The sequence below is a fragment of the Ambystoma mexicanum genome, chromosome 5q, assembly GCF_040938575.1.
Source record: "Ambystoma mexicanum isolate Mex_15411 chromosome 5q, UKY_AmexF1_1, whole genome shotgun sequence".
Lineage (NCBI taxonomy): Eukaryota > Metazoa > Chordata > Amphibia > Caudata > Ambystomatidae > Ambystoma > Ambystoma mexicanum.
Genome location: NC_090933.1, coordinates 1,082,023,199 through 1,082,043,186, shown reverse-complemented (window position 1 = coordinate 1,082,043,186; position 19,988 = coordinate 1,082,023,199). Strand labels below are relative to the sequence as shown.

General features: G+C 49.0%; 1 protein-coding gene across 1 annotated transcript in view; it reads right to left on the bottom strand.

Annotated features, from left to right (window-relative positions):
- The window catches only part of FER1L6 (fer-1 like family member 6), a 1,078,814-nt gene that overhangs the window by 423,356 nt on the left and 635,470 nt on the right, over positions 1 to 19,988 (bottom strand). The window contains exons 20-21 of the mRNA XM_069621590.1: positions 17,995 to 18,119; positions 2,291 to 2,425 (exon numbers count right to left, since the gene is read on the bottom strand). Coding sequence (XP_069477691.1) covers positions 2,291 to 2,425; positions 17,995 to 18,119 — 260 coding nt within the window. The remainder of the gene's footprint in view (positions 1 to 2,290; positions 2,426 to 17,994; positions 18,120 to 19,988) is intronic.

The following is a 19,988-nucleotide window of genomic DNA, read 5'->3' as shown; positions in this document are numbered from 1 at the left end:
AGGCTTGTTGGGTTGGGGTTATGGCACAGTTCACCTGGACATGCAATATGAACTTGCAACTGACAAAGCCAATTACACACAACATCACAATCACACATTACCATGCTGGCAGACACCAATAAAGACAATTATATTTTGGCTTTAAATCCTATCATGTTTTTGGGCATTGTCACTGGCTGAATGTGCCATATACAGTGCACCATTTGCTGCTAATTGACACCTTTCCTGGAGGAGAACATGAGGGCGGCACCAAAAAAGGGTAGCCCGTCTCCCACAGTTTGGAGTGCTAATGCTTCAAACTGTGGCAAACTGGCAGTCTAGTGAAGCATTGGTGGATGGGCAATTTGACTTTTCCTGTATATAGGAGTTTGACAGGTTAGTATCAACAGGATACTTAACATCTTCTAATCTGATAGAATTATCATATTATCCTTTTATGTCCATATTATCCTGCCATTGGGGGATCCCTATTGATGTGCAAGACATAAGGCAAGGAGAGACATTAAGCTAAATTCTTCCTGCCAGAACAGTCGAAGCTTCGATATTGCTAGGATGCTGCATATGTCAAGGGCTGGTCAGTGTAGGATTCTCTTCTGAGACAGGTAGCTAACGCTTCAGTAGTAGACGTGGCCAAGGTGGTTGATATAGACTCAGAGACCAGGTCTCCTGTCAGATGGCCATTCGTACTACTACTAGGGGAAGTAGATTCACCCCCTATTGGATTTGTCATAGTGATACCCAAACTGGCTAAGAGTTGAGAATGCACATTCTTTTCATGGCATCTACCACAACCATAAACCTGAATAAGTTAACAAAGCCACGAATAGCAAATGTCATCAGGATCTTACCGTACTGAGAAAAGGCTATCTGACCCATGCAACCCGGATGCAAACCGGCGATAACCGGCCTTGCAAATGCGCCGGCACTAACGTGCCACCAACGTCATTTTAAGGCCGGGTATGCTGGGATTTGTAGTTCCAAGAACTGCAGAAACGAACAGCAGAGCTGTAAGAGCACGTGTACAGTGTGCGTATCAGGACGCAAGAGAGTTACGTAAAAGTGAAAACAACAAATGCGGGTTAGCAGCCCTTTACTGTAATATAGAGTTTACACCGCTCAAAGGAACAACTGAAGATGAAATCTAGTAGTGCGTAAATTCACCTTGCATCACATTCAGGACAAAATGGAATAACAGGCAGCTTTGGCTACCGCAGCAATCATTTCAAATGTAGAAGTCAGTTCAAGGTTATACCATTACTGCATTCACATATATGGGAGCAGATTAGCTAAAATGAATTCCCAACACACAGTGCTCCCAGTTAATAAAGCAGCCCACACAACGATCTATTTAAGTTGTTACAACCACTCAGAACCGAAAAGGTTAACTCATTCTCAGTAGTTCCACACACTAACCTTAAAGTCTAAGTACTTAGAAAACCTATCTGTATTTTTCAAAGAACAGAACAGGTCCTGGAATTACTGGTGCATAGGTTTTTAAAGAAACATATGTTAATTAGTATATGAGAGTGGTGAGCATTTCCCCTTTTGCCCTCGATAAGTACTTGGAAGCAGAGATACATACATCTCAGTCAAGTAGAGGAAAGTTCCAGAAAGATATGCCATGCTTGGCTGTCATTAACTAACTGACCATTCCGTTTTTTTTTTTTTTTTGTCTTTTCAGTTGAGCATCTATGCGCATTCAATATCATACTCATAAACTTGGTCAAACAAATAGCACAATTACACTGCTCTGCAAAAGTAATCAGGATGCCATGACCATTTCCTTCAAGTAGTTAGTGCTCACAATCACAACACCAACCCTGCCTTCCAAATATTTGCATATGCAAATCAATATTAGGTAATTATCAGAGTTTAGCAAGTCTATCCGCCTCTGCTTCTTCATTATTAATAGTTCCCCCCAACATAGCTTCGCGGTCCCCACCAAATGGTCCTCTTTTCCCTTTTCAGTTTTAGAATCGGTGGTGTTGTAAATTTAACAGGATGAACGAATACCATTTCTGCTCACGTAAACTAGTTTTATGCTAGTCATCAACACATGTTTTTATAGTCTGATAAAGCACGGTCTGTAAAAAAGTGGGCAACTACTTAATCTTCAGTTTAAATTGAATGTCAAACAGCAACCTGAGTAATTGCCACAGACTGCACCTGTGACTTCATATCAAGCTCTTCTGCAGCCTCTCAGCAGGGAACTAAAGGAGTGGAAGCGAACACTCAACCAAACCTCGGTAAAGACAAAAGAGGAGCCATGACTGCTTTTGTGATACAGTACCACAGCGTCGTCGTCGTAGAGCTCGATCACAACATGGGGTGGATCGTCAGAAAAGTCCCTGAGATCGCCATGAAGCAGGATGTTGTTGAACAGCAGCATCTGATTCCAGGTGGGAGATAATGTCTGATCAATGATCTGTAGAAAAGCAAACATTTGAATGAATGTTATTCTCGGCCAAGGAACATACATTATTAGCAAGCAAAGGGACAAAGGCTGATGTTAATGGAACTATGTACTGTATGGTGGGATGTCTGGAAAAGATTAATGAAGTATTGTTGGCTAATGGTTGGTTTATGGTCGTCTAGCTGCGATGCATTTGTCAAAATGAATTGTTGAAATATGGTTTTCAATCTGAAAGTAAACAAAATATGAGTTTGGTAGCTTAGATGTCTATTAAATCAATATCCCTGTGAACAATGAAGACAAACACAAATGTGTCAAGCCATTTCCAAAGACCATTAAAACGTTCAATGCACTAATTAGGGTATGATATTTATTGCAATGATCCTTGACACTTGTTTCACAACATTATAATAAGAATCCCTTGTACACATATTTAATGAAAAGTACATACACATGTGATGTCATCAGTGATGTCATCGATGACATTTGTGATGTCATCTTTGATGTCCTTGGTGTTAGTCTTAGCAGTGCACGTTGGTGGCGCGAGTTATGGTTGCTTAGGTTACCATAACTGGCGAATTTCAAGGGTTTTTCAGTTTTACTTGGAACCATAACGTCCCTTTGACAAAGTTTTTTCCACTGAATTTCATAGGTTTTTAGTAGCGCAACTTAACCATAACGTCCCTTTAGCAAAGTTTTTTCACTGAATTTCATAGGTTTTTAGTAGCGAAACTTAACCATAACGTCCCTCTAACAAAGTTTTTTCATTGAATTTCATAAGTTTTTATTAGTGCAACTTAACCATAATGTCCCTGTAAGATTTTTTTTAACTAAATTTTAAAGGTTTTTATTAGTGCAACGTCACCATAACATCCTTTTCAATAGATGAAGACCACTAACATCTTATGTCCTCAAAGTGCGAACGCCGGGTGGTAAAAAAAAACAAAAAGATTTTCCTTCCTTTGGCGTCCCGGTGTAGGAAGGAAAATCTTTTACCAAGATGGCCACCATGGAAAGGGAAGGCGGGGTGTATAACTAACACAACAGGCCATGAGCAGGGGGTGGGGGGAACAGGGGAGACACATGGGCATGAGCGGGGGGTGAGAGGGAACAGGGTACAAACGGGGCATGAGCAGGGGGTGGTGGAGAAAAGGAAGGAAACACGGGGCATGAGCGGTGGTGGGGGGAACACGAGAGAGACAGGGGACATGAGCAGCGGGTGGGGAGGAACATGAGGGAGACACGGGGTATGAACGGGAGATGGGGAGGAACACGAGGGAGACACGGGGCATGAGCGGGGGTACAGGGCACACACGGGACATGAGCGGGGGTGGGGGGGAAAGGAGAGAGACAAGGGGCATGAGCGGGCGGTGGGGGCAACACGAGGGAGACATGGGGCATGAGTGGGGGGCGTGGGGGGTAACACGAGGGAAACACGGAGCATGAGCGGGGGGTGGGGGGAACACGAGGGAGACACGGAGCATGAGCGGGGGGCAACAGGAGACAGACACGGGGCATGACCGGGGGGTGGGGCCAACAGGAGAGAGACACGGGGCATGAGCGGGGGGTGGTGAGAACAGGAGACAGACACGGGGCATGAGCGAGGGGGTAGGGAGAACAGGAGACAGACATGGGGCATGAGCGGGGGCTGGGGGGAACAGAAGACAGATACGGGGCATGAGCGGGGGTGGGGAGAACAGGAGACAGACACGGGGCATGAGCGGGGGGTGGGGGGCAACAGGAGACAGACAAGGGGGATTGGGCAGGGGGTGGGGGGCAACAGGAGAGAGACACGGGGCATGAGCGCGGAGTGGGGGGTACAGGAGACAGACACGGGGCATGGGTGGGGGCAACAGGAGACAGACACGGGGCATGAGCGGGGGGGTGGGGAGAACAGGAGACAGACACGGGGCATAAGCGGGGGGTGGGGGGAACAGAAGACAGACACGGGGCATGAGCAGGGGAGTGGGGGGCAACAGGAGAGAGACACAGGGCATGAGCGGGGGGTGGGGGGGTACAGGAGACAGACATGGGGCATGAGCAGGGGGTGGGGGGCAACAGGAGAGAGACACAGGGCATGAGCGGGGGGTGGGGTGTACAGGAGACAGACACGGGCATGAGCGGGGGGTGGGGGCAACAGAAGAGAGACACGGGGCATGAGCGGGTGGGGGGAACAGGAGACAGACACTGGGCATGAGCGGGAGGGCAACACGAGACAGACACGGTGCATGAGCGGGGGGTGGGGGTACAGGAGACAGACACGGGGCATGAGCGGGGGTGGGGGGAATAACAGAGACAGACACGGGCATGAGCGGGGGGCAACAGGAGACTGACACGGGGCATGAGCGGGGTTGGGGGGCAACAGGGGCAGACACGGGGCATGAGCGGGGGGTGGGGGGCAACAGGAGATAGACACAGGGCATGAGCGGGGGGTTGGGGGCAACAGGAGACAGACACGGGGCATGAGCAGGGGTTGGGGGGAACAGGAGACAGACACGGAGAATGAGCGGGGGGTGGGGAGAACAGGAGACAGACACGGGGCATGAGCGGGGGGTGGGGGGCAACAGGAGACAGACACGGGCATGAGCGGGGCGTGGGGGGCAACAGGAGAGACACGGGGCATGAGCAGGGGGTGGGGGGCAACAGGAGACAGACACGGGGCATAAGCGGGGGGGACAACAGGAGAGACACTGGGCATGAGCGGGGGGCAACAGGAGAGACACGGGGCATGAGCGGGGAGTGGGGAGAACAGGAGACAGACACGGGGCATGAGCGGGGGGCGTGAGGGGCAACAGGAGACAGACACGGCACTTGAGGGGAACAGGAGACAGATACGGGGCATGAGCGGGGGTTGGGAGAACAGGAGACAGACACGGGGCATGAGCGGTGGAACAGAAGACAGACACGGGGCATGAGCGGGGGGTGGGGGAGGGGGAGAGAGACACACGGGGCATGAGCGGGGGGTGGGCGGGAGGGAGAGAGAAACACGGGGCATGAGCGGGGGTGGGGGAAGGGGAGAGAGACACACGGGGCATGAGCGGCGGTGGGGGGGAGGGAGAGAGACACACGGGGCATGAGCGGGGGGTGGGTGGGAGGGGGAGAGACATGTGGCATGAGCGGGGGGTGGGCGGGCGGGGGAGAGACACACAGGGCATGAGCGGGGGTGGGCGGGAGGGGGAGAGACACACGGGGAATGAGCGGGGGTAGGGGGGAGGGAGAGAGACACACAGGGCATGAGCGGGGGTGGGGGGAAGGGAAGAGAGACACGGGGCATGAGCGGGGGTGGAGGGGAGGGGGAGAGACATGTGGCATGAGCGGGGGGTGGGCGGGCGGGGGAGAGACACACGGGGCATGAGCGGGGGGTGGGCGGGAGGGGGAGAGACACACGGGGCATGAGCGGGGGTAGGGGGGAGGGAGAGAGACACACAGGGCATGAGCGGGGGTGGGGGGAAGGGAAGAGAGACACGGGGCATGAGCGGGGGTGGAGGGGAGGGAGAGAGACACACGGGGCATGAGCGGGGTGGGGGGAGGGAGAGAGACACACGGGGCATGAGCGGGGGTGGGGGGAAGGGGAGAGAGACACACGGGGCATAAGCGGGGGGTGGGCGGGAGGGAGAGAGAAACACGGGGCATGAGCGGGGGTGGGGGGAAGGGGAGAGAGACACACGGGGCATGAACGGGGGGTGGGGGGGAGGGAGAGAGACACAGGGCATGAGCGGGGGGTGGGGGGAGGGAGAGAGACACACGGGGCATAAGCGGGAGGGGGAGAGACACACGGGGCATGAGCGTGGGCTGGGCGGGAGGGGGAGAGACACACGGGGCATGAGCGGGGGTGGTCAGGAGGGGGAAAGACACAGGGCAAGAGCGAGGGTGGGCGGGAGGGGGAATGAGACACGGGGCAAGAGCGGGGGTGGACGGGAGGGAGAAATAGACACGGGGCAAGAGCGGGGGTGGGCGGGAGGGGGAAAGAGACACGGGGCAAGAGCGGGGGTGGGCGGGAGGGGGAAAGAGATACGGGGCAAGAGCGGGGGTGGGCGGGGGGGAAGAGACACGGGGCAAGAGCGGGGGTTGGGGGGAGGGAGACAGACACACTGGGCAAGAGCGGGGGTGGGGGGAGGGAGAGAGATACACGAGGCATGAGCAGGGCGTGGGGGGAAGGGGAGAGAGACACGGGCATGAGCGGGGGTGGAGGGGAGGGAGAGAGACACACGGGGCATGAGTGGCGGTGGGGGGGGAGAGAGACACGCGGGGCATGACCGGGGGGTGGGTGGGAGGGGGAGAGACATGTGGCAAGAGTTGGGTGGGCGGGCGGGGGAGAGACACACGGGGCATGAGCGGGGGTGGGGGCAGGGAGAGAGACACACGGGGCATGAGCGAGGGGTGGGGAGCAGGGGAGACAGACACACGGGGCATGAGGGGGGGTGGGCGGGAGGGGTAGAGACACACGGGGCATGAGCGGGGGTAGGGGGAGGGAGAGAGACACACAGGGCATGAGCGGGGGTGGGGGGAAGGGAAGAGAGACACGGGGCATGAGCGGGGGTGGAGGGGAGGGAGAGAGACACACGGGGCATGAGCGGGGGTGGGGGGAGGGAGAGAGACACACGGGGCATGAGCGGGGGTGGGGGGAGGGTGAGAGACACACGGGGCATGAGCGGGGGTGGGGGGGAGGGAGAGAGACACACGGGGCATGAGCGGGGGGTGGGGGGAAGGGGTGAGAGACACACGGGGCATGAGCAGGGGGTGGGGGGAGGAAGAGAGACACACGGGGCATGAGCGGGGGTGGGGGGGAGGGAGAGAGACACACGGGGTATGTGTGGGGATGGGGGAGGGGAGAGAGACACACGGGGCATGAGCGGGGGGGAGGGGGGAGGGAGAGAGACACACGGGACATGAGCGGGGGGTGGGGGGAGGGAGAGAGACAAACGGGGCATGAGCGGGGGTGGGGGGAGGGAGAGAGACACACGGGGCATGAGCCGGGGTGGGGGAAGGGGAGAGAGACACACGGGGCATGAGCAGGGGGTGGGGGGAGGGAGAGAGACACACGGGGCATGAGCGGGGGGTAGGGGGGAGGGAGAGAGACACAAGGCGTTTGTGTGCAGGCGGCAGATCCCACTCTTCGGCCCTCCGCTGGCCACTGTGTGCCGATGGCGGGAGTGGGGGGCTGGAGGAACAGGAGAGACACAGAGCATGAGTGGGGGTGGGGGGACAAGAAGGAAACATGGGGCATGAGCGGGGGTGGGAGGAACAGGAGACAGACACAAGACTTACTGTGCAGGCGGAGGAACAAAGATGGCGGGCGTCTCTGAAGCCAGACGCACTGCACGCTTTCACCACATCCAATGAGAGAGCACGTCAGATGTCCGCGGACATCACGCAAGCTGCTTGCCCAATCACCGCCCTGTCCGCGTTGCGAACAGGGAAGTGTGTCCGCGAAGCGAACACAGATATCTCGAATTTGTTTCACTTACATTTTTGTCATTTTTCTAAAAACTACTGGACGGATTTACACCAAATAAAGCAAAGCACGCTTTCGGGACCAAGCCACCGCTCCTGCCTCAAATTTGGTGTAAATCCGTGCAGCGGTTTGGGCTGTAGGCGTGAGCAAAGTTTTTTCCCATTATGTCTATGGGAAAAAAAAAGTTTTGGGACCCCCCCTATACCTTTGCCCCCCCTGGACGGATCCTCACCAAACTTTGCAGGGAGAGCGAAGTTATAAGCCGCCCAAAAAGTGCTCTTCCTATGGAAACAGCAACTTAACCATAACTACATGGCCACTAACGTGGCCATGTAATATATGTTTGAGCATGAGCACAGGCCTTACTATCTGACCTACGCAGTGAAAGAAAACATTATCTCCTGACAACCTTTGTATCATGGAATGCCCTGGAATGGCTGATAATGCATCCTATTCCTGAGGCTGTCCGAATCATTATACATGATCCAATGTTGCACAGATTTCAATGTTACGGTCAGTGTTGTGTAAAATGAAATAAATACCAAGCCTAGTGAGCATCATACACTTTTTCAAGCTTACGACCCTTTCATTGACAACCATGTTTGTCAAATGTAAAGATTTATCAATATTATTATGTTCTCAAAAGGTTTGTTGATTTTATGCAAAACAGCTATAACCCTCATCGGTGCTATTTGCTCCCTTTCCTGTTCCCCTTTTTCATAGAGGCATCTCAAAAGGGTACAATACAAGTGTACCAGACTGTCCATCTTGGAATGCTATCCATAAATCAGAAAATAATGTATATGGTTGTTCTAGGTTTTGATAATGTGCTTTTCTCCCTAAAACAAGGTTTTTTTGTATCATTACTACAATATACACTGCCAGTGATCATTAGAAAGTAACATTGTACATGTTTAGAAAGAGCCAGTTTACAATTAAATAATTTGGTATTTAAAATATCTATGTTTTCAAAAAGACACAGCACCATCAAAAAATATCTGTGTTTTTTCTCTGTCCATGCAGCTGTCAGAAATGATTGGGGTGGCTCGAGCACACACAGACTTACAATGAGACATCGATAGAAAGAGAGACAGAGAGAAAGGCACAGAGAGAGGAAGAGAGCACACATAGAGTGAGAGAGCGAGAGAGACATATAGGTAGAGGGAGAGAGAGCTAGAAAGGGAGCCAGTGCTAGATCTTTAAATTATAGGATTGGTACAGCTATGTTCATCGTATTTCTTCGAAAACTATACTGTAGCTGATTTTCCTGCTTTCTATCCTTGTCTGTAACTCCAAAAAGTGCTTGACAATGTGTTTTATTAATATTGAGGCGGATGCTAGTCACGTGACTAGGCCCTGCCACTCAGTTGCTCTGCCCACCATAAGTTTTCGTGCCTTCCAGGCAGCTACTCAAGGATGCTAGGCCAAACAGACAGCATTGAGGAGGATGCTGGCCAAGTGACCATGCCCTGCCACTCAGTTGCTCTACCCACCACTAGTTTTCACGCCTTCCAGGAAGCATCTTTTCCATTGCAGTTGGTGAGTAGGTGCAAGTGGATCTTGGTCACGTGATGTAAGCCACTCTCACCTGCTTAGCCCTGCCCTATCCTTTCCTTTCTTAACTCTTCAAGATCAAGAGCATCTCTCACCTGGGCATCTGTACTGAAGGGCAGACGAAGAAAGGCGCAATTTCTGTTTGGACTGAGAGGACCCCGGACCAGAACCCCTGAGCCTCTAACATCAGGAAAGCTCCCTCGAGTATGTGTTTCACTGTTCTCCCTCAACAGCCCATCCCTACCATAACCACTCATCACCAACCATGTTGATCAACAGCAACATCATGACACCCCTTTGCAGCAATCTCACTCGGATCACCACAGACCCCATCAGCACTCCACCACTAACCGAAAATGGAGGCTCGCCTCCATGTCTGCTCAGCAACCAACCATACAGCAGACATTGCAGACCTCATCACCACACATGACTTGCATGCCATTTTAATTATTGAGACCTTGATGACATCCGCCTACACCCGCATTCTAGATATCCTGATCCCCAATGCTACAGATTTCTACAAAGAGCCTGACCAAACAAAATTGGCAGAGGCCTCGCCATCGTTAGCAAGGCATCATGGACATGCGCCCAGCTGGATGTCTCCACTATTGGCTTTTTCGAAAACCTTTCCTACCACTTACTGCTCTCCTCAACGGACACAGTCACTTTTCACCTCATCTACAGCCCATCCTTTGTCGTAGACTTCATGGACTTGGTCATCGCTGTGTCTCTCACGCATGCCAAGAATATCTTTCTCTGTGACTGTATCATCCATGGCAACCCAGCAACCAAGTCAATGAAGGAAGATCTGTACTCGCTACTTGACACTCGCATGAAAGACCCAACTCACAGGAAAGGTAATATCCTTGACCTCATCATCATCACCCTGCCCACACTCCATCACAGCTTTTCAATCCCACTCAACTGGTCTGACCATCTGGAAATTTCCTTTGACATTAGTCACATCACACCCATCAAGCAGACCGATCAGAAACCTAGCAAACAAGTCAGCATATCATTCAAGAAATTCACACTGAAGGCCCTTACTGAAGACCACACCAAACTCCACTTCACATGGGCTGATCTACCTCCGATGGACCAGGATTGCTACTCGCTTCACCAAGAATCAACACCACCCTCACAAACAACACAAACCATCATGCCCCAGTGAGACAATGCACCCTCAAGCCTGAGCCTTCTGCACTCTGGTGCACTCATGACCTCAACCTCAACAAACAAACCAACAGAAAACAAGGGAAGACTTTGCTAAAATGGAACTCTGTGCTACACGCAGATGAATGATCACCACTGCCCAGGCCAATTACTACCAAGACACCATAGCCAAGGTCAACCATGAAAGCAGAGTCCTCTTCACAGTGATCAAGCACTGCATTAATGCACTGCCCGACCCACCAGTAGTGCACTCCATTGCAAAGCCACAAGTCAGATTCATTCTGACTGAAGCACTCTTCCCGTACATGACAATTATCAACTCTTTGATCCAGTCGTGGATGTCTAGTGACTACCTGAAGCTCAACCCCTACAAGAATGAATTCCTACTGCTACCACACAAAACACCCTGACATCCAGATCTACCTCTCTACAATGAACCTCAAGGTGTTCACAACCCAGTGGGGCACCACACAAAGTCCCTTGGGTTCTACATCGACAGACACCTCTCCTTCAAGCAGCACATAGCAAGGAAGACACAAATAGCTTGGTACCAATGTTCTCTCCTGCGGAAGATCAAGCCCTTCATTCCAGAAAACAACTTCAGATCCACTGTCCAAGGCTTAGCCCTCTTCCACATTGATTGTGGCAATGCCCTTTTGAAAGGCCTTCCAGCGACTACCTTGGCAACCTTGAGATGTATCCTGAATTCTGTAGCACGACTCATCAAAGGGCTCAGCAAATTCAACCTCATCACCCCAACCCTCATGTAACTGCACTGGCGCCCACTGCAAGACCTTATCACCTTTAAATCCTGCTACATCAATGACAAGGCTGTCTCCCTGAAGTCCCCAGGCTACCTCACTGAGAAACTCAGCATCTCTGGAGGCCCTGAATCCACCAGAAGTAAAGAGATGTGTAGACATGAACTCCGTTTGTGCAGGAAAGACAGAACCAGAAGACAGGCCTTCTCTGTCTACACACTAAGACTCTGGAAAGCCATCCCTGTCAACATCAGACTTGCCCCAGCTTCTACAGTTCAGCAAGGAACTCAAGGCCAACCCTCCTCTTCAAGGATTGGCTCCTCCCTTACAACTAGGTCCACACACCCTCCACTCCCCACCCTACCTGAGACTGCGTTACCTAATCCCCACTGTTTCCTCCCTTGGTTGCTTCTAGATCCCTTGCTAATAAATCACCCACTATCCCCCACGTTGTTAGCTCCTCACCCCCTTGTTTCTCTTCTTCCCTCACCATGTTTTTCCCCCTATGATTGTAAAGCACTGTGTTGCTTCCTGAAGCTATATCCCACTCAATAAATAATTTAATAATAATAATAATAATAATAATGATAATAATAATAATAATAATAATAATAATAATAATAATAATAGTAGTAAGCATAGTGAAGAAATGTTCATCCAACACTTTCAGTCAACAGCTCTACTGTCTTTGCATTTAAAGGGGGGGAATGTGTCCAAACCTGGTTGGTTTATTGGATCATTATTTTTTGAAGGTTTATAAAGCTTGTCATTTCCTGAGATAAATTTGCTTCACCTTCTGTTAATTCAAACATGCCGCTTTAGTGAATAGAGTTTTGTGAATAGCTGATGTGATGTTTTCTATCTCATTAAAATAAAAAAAGTCTCAATGTGGTACAATAGGTTTTTTTCACAATGTACAATCAATCAAGAGTGCTACAAACCAGTTATGTTTGTAAACCTGTTTCAGTCACTAGTGAGATTTGCAGCGTGAGCCATGAGTCAGATGTACATATTGCAAGATCTGCAATCCAGTTGCCAACTGCAAATATTTTCTTTACCAGCGTGGGTGTAGCCCGTGGCCCCAAGCGACCCAGCTAGTAGAGTCACATGCTTGTCCCCTAATGGACCCTAGAAATGAAGTATTTTAATAAATGAGTAAAGTTTGTTTTATTTATTTATGGATGTGTGTGTGTCTAAACTAAGCCATCCAGCCACATTGGGCCGGATGGAATGTTTAAAAGAAAAGAAAAAAAAAAGAGCAATGGAATGCAACTCCCCTACCCAAGAATGAGCTGGACAGGGGAGAAAAGAATCCAAAGTGGGTTTAAAATGAACACACTTTAAAATAGACTGTTGGAAAAGAGGGAAGGAGAGAAGAAGCCGTAAATGACTTACCTGTGGTGGGGTCGCTGACTCAAGCAGCCCCCAAAGCCTACATCCTTAAAATTATAGCAGGCTGCACATGGGGAGCTCCCCACAGAGACTGACCCAAGGGGATAAGCTGCTGATGCAAACGGCAGATTGGCCGCCTTCAGGCCACGGCAGATGTCAGCTGTCCCGGGGGCCAGACCGAACGGGGCCATGTATCCAGGACCCAAGCAGCACACCAGGTGACCAACAAAGAGCATCCCAGCCAGGGCCACATGTGGATGGTGACCCAGGCCAGGCTACCTAGCCGTGCCCCTGATGGCCTGCCTTGTGCCCAGAGAGGCAGGCCCTTCAGAAAAGTCCTCCTGGCCTGCATATGCAAGGCACAGCCGGGAGGTGAAGAGCGCAAATCCTGCTCCACCCAGAGGGTGGAGCAGTAAAGATGAGTCCCGAGTTGGCCTTGCTGGGCAACCCAGGTACGGAAGAAGGGAGGAGGGAGTCCCAGGCTGCTCTTTTGAGCCACTCGGGTGAAGGAAAGCCTAGGGACGTTCAACGGAGCAGCCCAGGTGAAGACCGCGGCCCGCCCACTGAGCCTAACGATGCATTGCTGAGGGGGCAGTGATCATGGTGGCATCCCTGTGAAGCCGCCTGACTTCAATATGGTGGCACAGGCCTTGAGGTGATGGGAGGACCCCCACAGTAAGGGGCAGTCCCCCAAGATTGACAAGCATGCTTTTGGTGCAGCGGTGAGCACAGGTGGGCCCCCCAGCCAACAAGGACCACCCAGAAGATCCTTAAGGGCCATGGGAGAAGCAGTGAGCGTGGGTGGGCCCCCCAGTCAACAAGCCTACCCTAAAGATGGCAAAGGCTGTTGGGCGTGGTGGTGAATATGGGCAGACCCCACTCGTGCAGGGGCCCGCCCAGGACTTTTAAAAAAGAGGGCAGGATGTCCATTGATGGCAGATAGCCCCATCATTCATCTACAGGGGACAGGCCTCAACCAGCAATGCCACCAGTCAGCCACCATCCAGCCTAGCCTCCTGGCAGCTTCTCTGCCAACCACCTTCCAGTCTTGTCTTCAGCTGGCTTCACAGCCAGCACAATGCCTGTGCCAATAAGGACAGTCCCATTAAGGTACTCTGCTGGGGCTAACTGACTGCAGCAGTCACACCATTGTGACATAACTTTGGATGTATTTATGTTGTATGTGTGTATATATATATATATTTATGTGGAGTTATATTTGTATATTTAATTATCGTCGAGTTGATTAAACATTAAGTAGGGAGTAGGGGAGTTAATGGGAATGTTAAGTTGATTAAATGTTAAATAGGTGTAGGTTGTGTAGTGAGCAGATAAAAAAGGGGGTAGAGGGGAAGTTCCTTGGCATGAGGTACTGGGGACGATGTGGCGGCCTGCCTGAGGCCACCTAGCAAGATGGGTCCACCCACAGGGGCCATCCTCTGGCCCCACACTCCTTGTGGGTGGCGCCTGAGTTAGGTCAGGGGTCTGTGCGTCAGACTCATCCTAAGGTTCCCAAAGACCCCTCCAAGGGAGGGTGAGCTGATATAGCAGGTGCCCATATAGATGGAGCTCACACTAGGAGAATCCTAGGGGAAAAGGGTGTATAAATAAGAGGACTCCCTGTTGGGACCCCTATACAATTCACTGTGGTGTCTGTGTCCATTAGTGACCTAAGAACTCAGGATGTTGACCATCTCCTGTTACCAGCAATTTTGTTTTGGCAGGTGCAGTGCCCCTCCCTATCAGGGCAGACTGGTGGGAGGGGGCGGTGGTTCACAAGGGAACTGTCCAACCGTGCATGGACCAGGGCCGGGAAACAGGGGCTACATGGGGTTTTGATGGGATTGCACCAAGAAGTCATTAAAATCAAATGCCTGCATTACATTGGTTGCCACCTAGCAGAGTGAGAACTGGGTTATTAAATCAAATGCTATCACCTCATCTAGAACACATATTAATAGACTAATGTGTTAAATATTGTCTGCATATACTTATTAAAAAGGGACACCCATTTGTATTTAGTGACTCCAACTAGTTTGTCTAAGGTTTTCAAGGAAACATATTTCACTAAATCTATCAAGCCCCTTGCAATTGGTATTCAACAATGAATTCAACCAGAGACATGTGTCTTCTAAAACGTCTTTCACATTTCACCTTGACTGCTACCGGAAATAAGAAAGAAAAGAAAAAGAAAGTCGGAGAGAGAGGAGGGTATCAAGAAGGAAGGATGAGAAAAAGTGAGGTCATGGTGGATGGGAAATAAGTAGAATATATAGGAGCGAGAGAGAGAGAGAGAGAGAGAGAGAGAGAGAGAGAAATGCCAGACATTAAGCAATACAGACAAAGAGATGGAGAGATTGGGAGAGCAAGTAGGTCAGGAATAAAGAAAGAGAGAATGAGAGAGAAAGAAAGAAAGAAAGAAAGAAAGAAAGAAAGAAAGAAAGAAAGAAAGAAAGAAAGAAAGAAAGAAAGAAAGAAAGAAAGAAAGAAAGAAAGAAAGAAAGAAAGGAATTGAGGGATAAAGATAGCCCAAATGGTTTGCAGAAATGTAAAGGGTTCCTCCACTTGAGTCGCTATATTGTCTGTCTTGAGGATCACATGAGAATCATTGCCTGCAGTGTATAAGGAATACACTCCCAAGGTGCTATAAAAACCACATCCAGTTTTTTTTTTTTAATGCACCCCAACCCTGGGAACAAAAGTAACCACCATTAAGAAAAGAGGATGGACACTAGCCCTCTGCTTAGATTTCTGAAGATCATCCACCACTGTAAAGCGTTGTTTACTTCTGGGGAGACAGGAAGGAATGCCTTATAGGATTTGAATAACAGCTCCATTAATATTAGATGGTTCACTGGGAATAAGGGTGGAGACTGGCCAACACAACTATGAACAGTAATCAGTTGTTGGATCCTGGTCTGAAGCCTGAGATGGGGTTACAAAAGAGATAAGACCTGCTCCGAACAAAATGGCTCTGTTCACCAAAATGAAGACCAGACCTAGAACTACTGTGCCCAAGCCCATATAAAGATGAGGTTCAGAGACATCTGCATCTTGGTCTTTTGGAAATGGCTAATGAAGCCATTCATGAACAAAATAACCACAGAAGTGGAATTTGGAGAACTGAAGATGGGGAGTCTATCAATGTGAATTGGACCGTAGAGACACGTTCCTGATAAATCTATTTGCCTACATAATCTCCCTTGATAGAAGGGGAATGATTCTTTGTAATGTCTACACTTTGGAATGGATTGTGGCACTTTAGCACCTTCAGGTCCAACACCAGATAAAGCATCCCAATGCTTTCTGGACTAAGAAGACAATCTGGTGGACTCTGTTTTCTGGGGAAATTGTGTTGACTTCTCCATGAAAACCCTTTTGCCATATGAATGAGCCCAGGGCATCATCACAACAATCCCATTTGGAGGGTAAGTGGAACATTCCAAATGCTAGTCTTTTCTGATGATCTTCTGCACCCAGAGATTTGAAATGAAAACTTTCCAGAGCTAGGAGAATCCTTTAAGATGGACGCCCACCAGACCCTGTTGGACCTTGAGATAGTAATGATCTAGTGTATTTGAGGTTAGCTGCCCCGCATGGATGGATTTGTCGAAGATTGTATACAGGTTGTGGTATGCTGGAGCCTACAGAAAGGATTGGCAAATAAATGATCATCTTGCTTAAATGCACGTGTAGCTGCTCAGTTCTTATTTGCAAATGGAGTTCACACTTTCTTTCCGTGAACATCTGATGAACTTTACTCTTGATCTTTAAACATGCTTCACATTTTGGAGTTTAATAGGCAAGGCTGTTGCTTTTGGATATGCATGGGTGTACCACTCCATGAGAAGTCTATGTCTCCTAGCTAGAGTGCAAGCACTAGAGGACAGAATGAAGAGAAATGTGCATTTGTCTGCATGGCATCAAGGGGCTGCAAACATGCTGCCCCCTCCTCCACTTCCTACCTAGAACACCTTAGATTTGTTTAATTCTAATGTAGGATTCCGTGATCCCCAAATCCACTTTTTAAAGGTTCAGGTCATGAATGTTACCTTATGTGGTGGAATGATTGGCCATTGCATTGGTGAGAAGCCTGATATCAGGACCTACTAAAATACACAGGTTCACCAACACTGGGAAGTTAGGGTTCGGGAGACCAATATTATAAGTGCTTCACCTCATATTCATTTGATAATGAAGTATAGATTACGGGAAGCATTTCTGAACTTCTTTCCGCTGTCTCTGATCCTCTTATTGGATGTAGACAACCCGCGACTCCTCTGGTCTTCAGAATGGTATCACCTGCAGGATTTGGTGGCATGCGGGGTGAAATAGGGGAGGAGAAGAGAGATAAAGACCCCTCTTAACTGTGGAAGAGCTTACACTTCTCTAGACATTTGCTCATGTTGGCCAAAATTACAAAAGATATGGGCATCGCCACCATCTTGTTGGTTATTGGTGCATTGATTATAATGCTACTCTGATGTTAGTCTATTCTGCAGGTAACCAAACCAATCAAACGCTGCCACAACAGAAAGCAAAAGAAAAACACGAAGGCTTGGCATGACTGCACTAGCTTCGCAATCAGCACCCTATATCCAAGAGTGCCCACTTGGCTTTACTTTGTCAGGGTTTGACTGGCACCCAAGTGGGGAACATTCAGCCCAGCTCGAAGGCTTGCCCATTGCTACACACACATACTCGCTCCATATTGCACCAGTGACCTGCAGCACCCCATGATGCCTTCACCCATATAGCAGAGTTCCCAATGACGTTTTCCATGCCTTGCGGGGGAGGCAGAAATTAAGGAGAGCCCAGAATCGTTGAGGCAGAGCCCGGAAAGAAATTCACGAAAAACATCACTTCCTGCTGGCACCAGGAAGGTGCTAAAGGAATTGTGGGTAAGGCACTATTTTATCTGTACCCTGGTGTGGTCAGGAGGGAGGAGTCATTTTCTCTGCAGCTAGATTTAGTTTTTTGATGCTTCAAAAGTGCGGCAAGAATTCTCCTGTTGCGAGGTGAAAATCATCTCAGTCAGTACTGGCGCAAAGAGGGAAGACGGAGGTGGGCGCAATGATCCCTGCGTCGCCATTATTTAATCATATATGCAGATATTATTGTGAGGTTATATCAATTATTGCAACATTCGTAAGTAGAGTTTCAGTTAATAGCATCCAAGTTTCTAAATGTCTTAAGTAAATTTAGTTAAACTCTGTTACGATTTTAGGAATTAAATGCTATTTTACCTTTGTTGATTGACAGTGTGAGATGAATGTCACCTTGGCAAAGGGGTCGGAAAGTCCAGAGTTATCAGCAGCGATTAACCCTCTTGCCTGGTACATATGGGCTCTCAGCTGGAAAGTGTGCTGTCCTGCAACATTTAATAAAGCGTTTAAAAAATCAGATGAATTGGCAAAGAGTGACTGATTTAAATAAGAAAACATTGTTTCACTACTTTCACTTGACATCGCAGCTTCTACAATATTGCTGAAATTTACTTAACTGGGCTTGTTCCTGTCTCATATTATTCTTAGGGTGGGACTGAACCTGCACTCTCTCTGCTTGGATATTTCCACAGTCATTTTATACCTCTGTGCATTATTCCGCATTACAACCAATGACATGACACTTCCCCATTGGCCAACTTCATCCAGCAAACCACACACGAGTCATAAAGGCAATCTGAATGGTGTATTTTCTGGGAACTGGCTCATTTCAAGAGGCTGCATCAGGTTTTGTTTGAGAATCAGACCGAAGTCCTTAATACATTTCAAATAGGATTGAGGTTGTCAAATTCCTGAAAATTCGATGGCAGTTCCATACTTATTCAGATGCGTTCCTTGGGAGAGAGGCCTCTTCTTCCCAACATTCAGGTTGATTATGCTATTATGTGGTTGACAGGAGGCAGGTCTAGGGTTGCTAGTCTGGTGGAAGTTCTACCTCTGTTATCCCCTAAAATATCTCTGTTGGGAAGAAGGCTGCAAAGTGGTAGCCTATTTCGTGGCATTTTAACACTCCAAGCGATGCCACGCTCCGGCAGATAAATGGGGAGAGGTCTGGTCACGCACTCAGTTGGATGGCCCTACCTATTTATCAAGGGGCCTACCCAAGCACTCAACCCATGGGTTTCACTGGAGGTAGAGAGGACATGCGGCAGTTCAACGTGGGCTTTTGGGCATGGAAGACACTTTAATGGCTTTTGGGGGTAGGAATAGAGATGCGCTAAAATGCACAGGAAATTATACCATTGGTCATAGGCCATAGGGGGCAAAATCTGTTTAATTGATTTACCTATTGCACTTAAAGAATGCCATCAGCCAGGTCCTGCCCAAAGGTAGGAAACATCTAGGAGCAAGTCCATTGATATCGTATGGCACACACCATGGCAACAACGAAGTTTCACTAATTGCAACTCAAAAGGAGTAGTCTACTTCATCACGTGCCCATGTACCCTCCGGTATGTGGGTATGACAACACGAGAAGTGAAAAAAAGACTTATTGAACACAAATCATGCATTCAAACAAAAAAACTGACAGCCCCTCTTGTGAACCACTTTATCAAAAAAGGACACACACAGGAAGATTTCACATGGACCATCCTCGAGAAACTAACCCCACCAAGAAGAGGCGGGGATTTCGGCCAAATGTTGCTCAAACGAGAGCAACTCTGGATCTTCAGACTTAACACAGTAAAAAAATGGCCTAAATGAAGAAATCCAGTGGAACAATTTGGCCCTTATGAGATGAACATAAACATCAAGAATCTCTGCAACTAACCCAGTCCTACCAAGGGCACAATGTGTTAAAAGTATTAAAACAATGACAATATGTATACTCTACACATGTGGAACCTCTTCCGCAGTCACCTGGTGCCTTTGCCGTAAACTCCACCCAGACAATTTGGCTTCACAATTTGGCTTCCCCATTATGAAATTCAACTTCTAATCATCACTGCTGTTTGAGCCCAACAATCACAAGCAGAACACCACTGACGAAGAAAGAAGGCGTATATCCAATCATTAACAGTAATGAATAGGATGGCAACGAGTTTTGTGTGCAATGTATAATGGAATACTGAATTGTGTGTAACATCCTCCTAAAATAATGGATAGAATAACATCCCCCCAGCAAGCGCCTCAGTCTGTAATATGATCATTCAACCAGATGCCCAGATTCACTAAATAGGAACTATGTCACTCCAAAATGGCCGACATGTTAGAACATTGCTGACAGCGACAAC